The sequence below is a fragment of the Alexandromys fortis genome, unplaced genomic scaffold (assembly GCF_014885135.2).
Source record: "Alexandromys fortis isolate MF-2015 unplaced genomic scaffold, M_Fortis_MF-2015_v1.1 scaffold_284, whole genome shotgun sequence".
Lineage (NCBI taxonomy): Eukaryota > Metazoa > Chordata > Mammalia > Rodentia > Cricetidae > Alexandromys > Alexandromys fortis.
Genome location: NW_026068160.1, coordinates 272,352 through 280,737, shown reverse-complemented (window position 1 = coordinate 280,737; position 8,386 = coordinate 272,352). Strand labels below are relative to the sequence as shown.

Genomic DNA, 8,386 nt, shown 5'->3' with positions numbered 1-8,386 from the left:
TTCTTTTTTTTTTTTTTTTTTTTTTTTTTTTTTTTGGACCGCCGGAACTTTTGCGACTTTCTGTGACCTCAGGCTTCTGATACCACGTCCCACTTCAGTGCCTTGCTGGTGATGGGCAACAGCGCGCACGCGCAGTGCTTCGCCCACGCACCCAGGTCCCTTACTGGGGTTTGTGTCCCACAGGGTCCTTCAAGCCCCAGATGCCACCTCCCTCGCCTTGAATCCCCTCCATCCCTCACCCACCGCATGCGGGTCGGTTTCCATCTAGGTCCTCAGACTTGGTGACAAGCCCCTTTACCCGCTGAGTCCTCCCCAGGCCACTCTCTTCCCTCACAGGTTTAACCTCAGGCTGGGGTGGGCAGATCTCGTGAGTTCAAGGCTAGCCTGGGCTACACTGTGAGCTGCTGTCGATGCAGATGTGTACTCAGGGCCGCTGGGGGTGACAGGTGACCCTGGTTCTGTTCCCAGTGCACTCACACTGAGCTGCCTAAATCACTCCCTCTCACCCCCAACTTTTCCCCCCACCCTGTACGAGGCCCCGCCCAGCTCTCTCAGGATCACCTCTCTCTGTGTCCTCTGAGCTGTGTCTGCCTCACCTCTGTGAGACCCCACATCATCCCCTGCTGCCCCAACCCTTGGCTGCACCGGCCAACTCCCACATTCAGGCAGCTGCTGTAGGGACTGAGACTGAACCAGGTCATGTCCCTCTGTGGTTTGTCTGTGGTCTGCCCTGACACCTGAATGGCCTTCATTGAACTCCTGTGCATCCTTCAAAGCCTCAGCCTCGGTGTCCCAGTCCCATTTACTAGGTCGCTGTCTTCTCTCTGTGGGACCCTGGATGTCAGGGTCTTCTCCAGGATTAAGGTGTCTCAGGCCAGAAGGGCACCCACACACAGAGTTGTTGATGAGATGAGGAAAAATATTTATTTATTTATTTCTGAGAAAGAGGCTTCAGTTTGTAGTCCAGGCTGTCTTGGAACTCATCGTGTAAACCAGGCTCACCTTGAACTCATGGAGATCCCTTTGCCCCTGCCTCCCTAGTGCTAGGATTAAAGACACGTGCAACCATGCACTCCTGGCATGTTTGAGTTTTTAACAGGAGTTTGGGTGGCTTGGCAAAATCTGAAGATCTCATTCATGTTAACAGAGGTCTAGCCTAGGCGTTGATAGAGGTCTAGCCTGGGCGATGATAGAGGTCTAGCCTGGGCATTGGTAGAGGTCTCGCCTGGGTGTTGATAGAGGTCTAGCCTAGGTGTTGATAGAGGTGTAGCCTGGGCAGGAGGAATCTTACCTGACTTTGACTGAAGCTGCTCAAACTTCAGGAAAAGCCTGAGAGCCCTATGTGTATCCACTAGGCGAATGAATGAATGAACTAATGACGCATTTCAAACCCACGGGAGTCATAGGGCAGGGTCTGGCTGCTGTGCAGGGACCTGTTCGTTAAGATCAGCTGAATGGCAGCTAACAAAACCTCCCTGTGCAAATCAATAGCAGTAGCAGGCTACATTCCTGAGGGCTCTGGCACTTTTCCTGGGGTCCATCTTGTTTGACTTGGAGGTTCAGAGAGGTCAAACCACTGTGTCAAAATCACACAGCAGAACCCATGGCACAGAGCCAGAGGCCGGCCTGGTCCAGGCAGTAGCGGTGGGTTTGCTTGAAGCCTACAGTCTCAAGGACACTTGTTATCCCACACATTGTTCCAGGTTCTGTGGAGGAGTTCCAAGACCGCCTGGCTCAGCACGGATACCTATACCGAGGTAAGTGCTGAGTTTCAGCAGTCATTCAACAAAGACTTGTTGCTGGAAATGCTTTGTGTGCAGTGACACAGGGGTGGGGGTGGTGGGGGGTTGTAGGCTGAGCCCTGCGGCCTGGGAGGAAAGCCAGGCCTGGTGACACCTGTCAACCCCGCACTCAGGACGCTAGGGCAGGCGGTGGCAGCTCAAGGCCATCCTCAGCTTCACAGCCAGTTTGAGGCCAGCCTGAGCTACACGACTCTGTGTCAGTGGGGAATAAAGTTTCCTGAAATCGAGACCATGTGAGCTGGGGTTCCGACGGATTTGTAAGAGTTTACCACAAACATCAAATGCTTTCTGCCTTGGCCTCTCGCCCACCTCATGCTGGGCGGGGCCAGGGCCCGGAAGTGCCAGGGGCCAGAAGGGTCAATGAGGAATACCTGGGTCATGGATCATTCAAAATGGGTCTTGAGGGAAGGTGGGAGGTTGCCAAGGGAGACAGCTGGGGACAAGGCTCCGTGAGGACCTGGTCTGGGTTCGAGTCCAACAAAAATCAATACTGGTAGGGGAGGGCGAGGAGGACTGAGCGTTCTTGTCTGTCCACCCTGGATCCACAGCTCCCATGATCTTGCTCTAGGCCTCCCGACGCCATGCGGATGCCCCGGCCTCGCCCCGGCGTGATCCTCGTCCTGGCCATGGCTGCCATCTCCCTGCTGCTCCTGTCTCACGTGTCGCCGCCCGGCTGCCCCGCCCTGGAGAGGCCCGCGGAGCCCCAGGAGGTCGCCACGTGGCCCCCGAACCCTCCGCGCGCGGCCTCCGCCCCGTGCCTGGCCAACCTGTCGGTGGCCGAGCACCCGGACTTCAGTGAGCTGCCCACGCACGTGCGCGACTTCCTGCTGTACCGACACTGCCGCGACTTCCCGCTGCTGCGGGAGCCGCCGGCCGCCAAGTGCGCAGGGCCCGTATTCCTGCTGCTCGCCATCAAGTCGTCGCCGGCCAACTATGGTCGCCGCCAGGTGCTGCGCCGCACGTGGGCGCAGGAGCGGCAGGTGCACGGAGCGCCGCTGCGCCGCCTCTTCCTAGTGGGCAGCGACCGCGACCCGCGAGAGGCGCGTAAATTCAGCCGGCTGCTGGAGCTGGAGGCGCGGGCATACGGCGACATCGTGCAGTGGGACTTCCACGACTCCTTCTTCAACCTCACGCTTAAGCAGGTGGGCGAGGGAAGTGGGGTTCTGCAGTATGCGTGAGAGGCCCACGCAGGGAAGGGGGCCCGAGGAACCCCGCCAGCCCGCGTGTCCCCCACTCCACCCGCAGGTCCTCTTCCTGGAGTGGCAGCGGACTCGCTGCCCCGACGCCAGCTTCGTGCTCAACGGGGACGACGACGTCTTTGCGAACACAGACAACATGGTCACCTACCTGCAGGGCCAAGACCCGGACCGCCACCTCTTCGTGGGCCACCTGATCCAGAACGTGGGCCCTATCCGCTCGCCCTGGAGCAAGTACTTCGTGCCCAAGCTGGTGACTCCGGATGAGAGCTACCCGCCCTACTGCGGCGGCGGCGGCTTCCTGCTGTCGCGCTTCACGGCGGCCTCGCTGTTTCGCGCAGCGCGCGACCTCCCGATCTTCCCCATCGACGATGTGTTCCTGGGCATGTGTCTGCAGCAGCAGGGCCTGGAGCCCGCTTCGCACGACGGGGTGCGCACGGCAGGGGTGCGCGCCCCCAGTCCCCGCCTGTCCTCCTTCGACCCCTGCTTCTACCGGGGGCTGCTCCTCGTGCACCGCTTCCTGCCCTTCGAGACGCTGCTGATGTGGGACGCTCTGAGCCAGCCCCAGCTCTCCTGCGGCAAGCAGAGCGCGGTCTCCTGAGACGCTGGGGTGGTCAGCACCCTCCCCCCTCGCCCCGGTTCCTGTCCCCACCCTCGTGCGGTGTCAGGGCAGGTTTGAGGAGCCGGCATAAGCTTCAAAACCCTCTCGGTACTGTTCACGGTGGCAGGCTCGGGGTTGAACAAGCGTGAGCGAAGGAGAATTGCTGCGGGCCATGGCCCCAGCTCGGAGCTCCCGGTGGCAGGCTCCGGCCTTGCCCTGAGCCTCTGCCTCCGCAGGTCCCCAAGGAAGTGAGGCGGGGGAGCGAGGAGGATCTTAACTTGGCCCCAGTGGTGTCCCCCAAGGACTCAGGGAACAGTGTAGGGATAAGAGGGGTCCTGTGTCCCACAGACGGGTGGCGGGAAATAAAGTCTGTGGAAGGCTGAAGGCGATGGCTTACAGTGCTGGGGACAGAACACCGGGCTTGACCCCTTTTTGTTTTATCGATTTAGAATTATTCTTTCATTGGGTATGCCACACCGTGGGTAGACAAAGGGTCCACCCCTGGGTCTTGAACTCAGATCTTCAGGCTTGGTGGCAAGCGCCTCTACTCAGAGTCCTCTCGCCAGTGCCGGCTTTAATCTTGTTTCCAGCACTATTCACGTTCTAATGCTGTCTGCTATACTCAGCTCTTTTACCTTGAATATTAACTTACAAAATCGAGCGTCCATTGTGACATCTTCACTTCTCAAGTCCCCCTTTGGTCCCCATCCATTCCTTTGTTTTGTTTTGTTTTTCTCCAAAGGTGGGGGCCCCCCGTGTGACGTTGTTGCTGCAACAGTGGGGGTCCTAGTCAGGGAGAACTCCGCACAGGGGGCGGGGGGCGGGGTTGGGCGGGGCAAACCCGCCTAACTTCCCCAAGCAGCGAGCCTGTTTCCCCAGTGTGTCCTGGTGTCACCTCAGGTCTTCGTGTGACTGGAGCACAGCCACAGCCCGCCGCTGCCCCCCACCCCCGTGTGGCTTTTCCCAGACAAAATTGTGAAGTTGCTTTTTTATTTAGATCGTCGGGGACACAAGGGGTAGGGGGAATGACACAAGGCATGTGGGAGGCTCCTCCAGGGGCAGGACGTGTGACCCTCCCTCCTTTTTTGGGATCTAAGAATAACTGGGACTCCTCCGAGGCAAACCCGGGCTGTTGCATTCACAAGGGTCCTGGAGGTATAGAGCATCCTGACGGGGGGGGTGGGTTGGGGGAGGAGCGATCAAGGACCCATCGCCTGAGTCCAGGACCCCCCTCAGGTGGGACAGAGGCGCCTCAGATCTTGCTGAGTGCAGCCAGTGAGACAGCAGCGGTGTGCAGGGTTCATGGCAGAACTGCGGCGGTGGCGCTGAGGAGCCTGGGGAGGAAGCTGCGGGCCAGGGTCCAGCGCAGGGTCCAGCGTGTCAGCCGCAAGCGCATGCAGGAGCTGCCGCTGCTCCAGCCACCGTAGCAACTCCCCTGCAGGCCGAGCAGGAGTCAGTTTAAGTCACTCCAGACACCCAGCACGCGTTTATTATGTGTCCAGTGACAAGGGAGCGCATACAGAGCGCCTGCGGAATACTGCCGTATTCTCTCAGCTGCTACCCACACTCACCTCCCAACTGTGTGTGTCCCCATAAACCTCCTGTGAGCCTCAGTTTCTGGGCCTGGAAGGCTGGGGTCCCTAGAGATGCTCTCAGGACTGAGATCCCCCGTTGCTCATTGGGGAGTACCCTCAGCGTCAGGAAGGAGCCACTGAGAGCTATGGACAGGGTGTTCCTCCTCTAGGGCTGGAGAAAGAGTCCTCCCCAATCTCCCAGGGAGGGCCATAAGCCAGTAATTCTGGCACTGGGAATGCCAAGGCAAGAAGATTCCTGTAAGTTCAAGGTCACTTTATGTTGTGTAGTGAGAAGGTGTCTTTAAAAAGCAATTAGTCAACCAGGCAGTGGTGGCATGCGCCATTAATCCCAGCACTTGGGAGGCAAAGGCAGGCAAATCTCTGTGAGTTCGAGGCCAGCCTGGTCTACAAGAGCTTGTTCCAGGACAGGCTCCAAAGCCACAGAGTAACCCTGTCTCAAAAAAAAAAAAAAAAAAAAAAAAAAAAAAAAAAAAAAGCAATTAGTCATGTGGTGACGACTTATGCCATTCACCCAAGCAGGCAAGCCTAAGGTGAGGGGTTCAAGGTCATCCTCGAGTAAGTCGTGAGTTTGAATCCAGCCTGGGCTACATGAGACCCCGTCCCAAAAACTCCAAAAATGGAAAAGTTAAATTAAAAAAAAATGAATGAACTCCAGTCCCCTGTTATGGGGGCGACACCGTGAGGGATCTGCCCCTCCCAGTTATCTGTGCTTGTCGGCCCCGCCCCGCCCGGACCCCCACTCACGGTCGCGGGCGTCCACTGGCTGGGTAACTTCGGGGGACCAGAGCGGGCTCCCGCACACCCGCACCAGTGCGCGCACCAGGTGGTGGCCGCAGAGTTTGGCGCGCGTCTCCTGGGGCTGCTGCGGGGCTTGCAGGGCGAGCTCCAGAGCCGGAAACAGCAGCAGCAGCAGCAACAGCAGCAGCGTCAGCGTGTGCATGATGGCGGGAGGCGGCTCGCGTGGACACCCCTTATAGTGGCTTCGCGCCGCCCACGGACCTTGGTGGGAACACCGCGTACAGCACGGAGAAGGTCGAGGCTCTCATTTCATGGCCAAAGGCCGTGGGTCCAGCCAGGGACCCTGAAGTCCCTCTCCCAAGCGCCAGGACCTCCCATCATTTTTAAACAAGCCAATGCCCCTCTTGCTGTAAGAGTAGCGTCCACGTATCTTGCTGGCACTGGGAAAGCTGAAGCAGGAGAATTACTATGAATTAGAAGAAGTTTGGGCTGTGAAGGAGATGCGAGGGAGTATTTATGATTTGCACCCCCTCCCCTGTTCCCCTACCTCGGGAGCTCTTGTGGGGGACTGTGGGCACCGTTCTGAGGTGCCGCAGTTCTGGCTCCACCCTTCTTGGGCCTTGGCCTCTGCCGGTCCCTTGCCAGAACCAGTCAGCCAAGGACCGCAGCTGGGCAGGAGGGGGGGTGGTGTCCTTGAGTCTAGCCAAGGCCTCTCCTCCAGCTGTTCTTCCTCTCAGAACCCCACAGTTGGCCCCCAAGTCTAAACCACACGCCATAACTCAGCTCTCCAACACCCCTAATTCCAGTCATAAACCATTTTTTTCTACTGAATTCATTTATTCATTCATCAAACTGTCCCGGAGCCCAACCTGTGAGGAGTCGCACTGAGCCCACAGGGCAGGGGAGATGGATACAGGCACTTTCTACAGACCCTGACCGGGAGGAAGGGGCGGGTGAGTTCCTGGACCAGGTGGAGCAGTACTAGGATCTGGAGTTCTGTAGGAGGCGGCTGTGCCAGGAAAGTATTTCCAGAGGTGACAATTGCGCAGATCCCGGGGTCACATAATTTAACATCTGTATTCTGAAAGGAAAGGTTGGAAGGGGGGGGGGGAGCAGGGATGAGCAACCTGTAAAGGGTGGAACCCTGCTGAGGTCGGACAACCCGCCCATGGGAAACCGGCGCTCACCCTGGCTGCTACCCGGGGTTTCCACGCCACAGCGCGTCCAGCTGCGGACTCAGGGTGCTGAAGGTCGGTCGGTCCTGCGGGCGGGGCGCCCAGCACAGCTGCATGAGCTCCTGAACCTGAGGGCGCAGAGGGAGGTAAGTGGGACCAGAGCTGATGACCCACAACTCTCCACAGCTCCCTGTGGATCTCGGGACAGAAAGTAAGTCTGAAGACAGGGTCTCAGTAACCTTGACTGGCCTCAGACTCGTGGCAATCCTCCTGCCTCAGCTCCAGACTGCTGGGGTGACAGGCATGGCCACAGCTTGCCCATTTGCTTCTGTCTACCACGTAAAGGCACCACGCCCACCTTATGGCCTGGTCTCTGACGGGGAATGACTTCTTCCACCTTCTTCAACGGCACGGTTTACGCTTGGGAGAGGCCTGACAAACCCTTGAATCATCTTTTAAGGCGCCTTAGAACACTGTAGCTCAGTAGTGGGGCGCTTGCCTAGAGCATGTGAGGCCCTGGCTTCAATTTTCAGCATTGCAAAAAAGTAAATAATAAAAGAAAAAAAAATATGGATTTGGGAGGGGTCGTAGTGGTGCACGTATTTGTTTTCTCCGTATAGGGGATACTGAGGCAGGGAGATGTCGTCGATTTCCGGGCCGCAGAGGCTGCACAGCAAGATCTTGTCTCAACCAAGGTAAAACAAAAGCCTCGGCACAGAGCCTCCCTCATCCTGTTAAGCAGGGGCATTCCCATTCTGCATATGGGTAAACCAAGGATCTTCAAAGCACCTGTCACTAGCCACACAGGGATGGTGAGGCCAACTTGGGGCCAGGACCCCCGCTGTTAATCAAGAATGGATACTGGGGTCAGGCAGTAGTGGTGCATGCTTTTAATCCCAGCACTCGGGAGGCAGAGGCAGCGGATCTCTGCAAGTTCGAGGCCAGCCTGGACTACAGAGCAAGTTCCAGAACAGTCAAGGCTGTTACACTGTTACACAGAGAAACCCTGTCTTGAAAAATATAAAAGGAAGGAAGGAAGGAAGGAAGGAAGGAAGGAAGGAAGGAAGGAAACTGGGAAACCGAGCCTGCCTCCCTCACCTCAGTGGGGCACGCAGGAGGCCTTGGGAGGCGCCGGCCCTCTGCCAGCAGCTCCAGAAGTCTGCAGAGCGCAAGCCCATCACGCTCTGGCCCCATCATGCGCAAGAACTCCTGTAGGAAGGAGGGCTGGGGGTCAGGAGGAGGGGCTGGGGGTCAGGAGGGAGGGCTGGGAGTCAGGGGG

General features: G+C 57.9%; 3 protein-coding genes across 15 annotated transcripts in view; 1 reads left to right on the top strand and 2 right to left on the bottom strand.

Annotated features, from left to right (window-relative positions):
* Positions 1-4,440, top strand: part of B3gnt3 (UDP-GlcNAc:betaGal beta-1,3-N-acetylglucosaminyltransferase 3) — a 7,221-nt gene extending 2,781 nt beyond the window's left edge. For 7 of the 8 annotated variants that reach the window (XM_050127736.1, XM_050127735.1, XM_050127731.1 and 4 more), the window contains exons 3-5: positions 1,704-1,757; positions 2,371-2,944; positions 3,048-4,440. In XM_050127736.1, the coding sequence (XP_049983693.1) occupies positions 2,384-2,944; positions 3,048-3,599 (1,113 nt within the window). In that variant the 5' untranslated portion in view covers positions 1,704-1,757; positions 2,371-2,383 and the 3' untranslated portion in view covers positions 3,600-4,440. The remainder of the gene's footprint in view (positions 1-1,703; positions 1,758-2,370; positions 2,945-3,047) is intronic. The other variant, XM_050127739.1, reaches the window with a different exon arrangement.
* A 132-nt stretch (positions 4,441-4,572) lies between these two features.
* On the bottom strand, positions 4,573-6,297 carry Insl3 (insulin like 3). Its single transcript, XM_050127740.1, has 2 exons — positions 5,939-6,297; positions 4,573-5,034 (listed from the first exon to the last, which is right to left on the bottom strand). The coding sequence occupies exons 1-2, from the start codon at positions 6,132-6,134 to the stop codon at positions 4,832-4,834; spliced, it is 399 nt and encodes a 132-aa protein (XP_049983697.1). The 5' UTR covers positions 6,135-6,297; the 3' UTR covers positions 4,573-4,831.
* Positions 6,298-6,774: 477 nt separating this feature from the next.
* Jak3 (Janus kinase 3) overlaps positions 6,775-8,386 on the bottom strand; it is a 13,484-nt gene continuing 11,872 nt past the window's right edge. For all 6 annotated transcript variants that reach the window (XM_050127725.1, XM_050127728.1, XM_050127729.1 and 3 more), the window contains 3 exons: positions 8,206-8,316; positions 7,120-7,235; positions 6,775-7,013 (listed from right to left, as the gene is read on the bottom strand). In XM_050127725.1, the coding sequence (XP_049983682.1) occupies positions 7,128-7,235; positions 8,206-8,316 (219 nt within the window). In that variant the 3' untranslated portion in view covers positions 6,775-7,013; positions 7,120-7,127. The remainder of the gene's footprint in view (positions 7,014-7,119; positions 7,236-8,205; positions 8,317-8,386) is intronic.

Excerpts from the sequence above, each read along its gene's own strand:
- Insl3 (XM_050127740.1), bottom strand. The coding sequence starts at position 6,134 with ATGCACACGCTGACGCTGCTGCTGTTGCTGCTGCTGCTGCTGTTTCCG. Across the intron at positions 5,035-5,938 it reads GCCAGTGGACGCCCGCGACC|GGGAGTTGCTACGGTGGCTG; the intron begins GTGAGTGGGGGT and ends CTCGGCCTGCAG.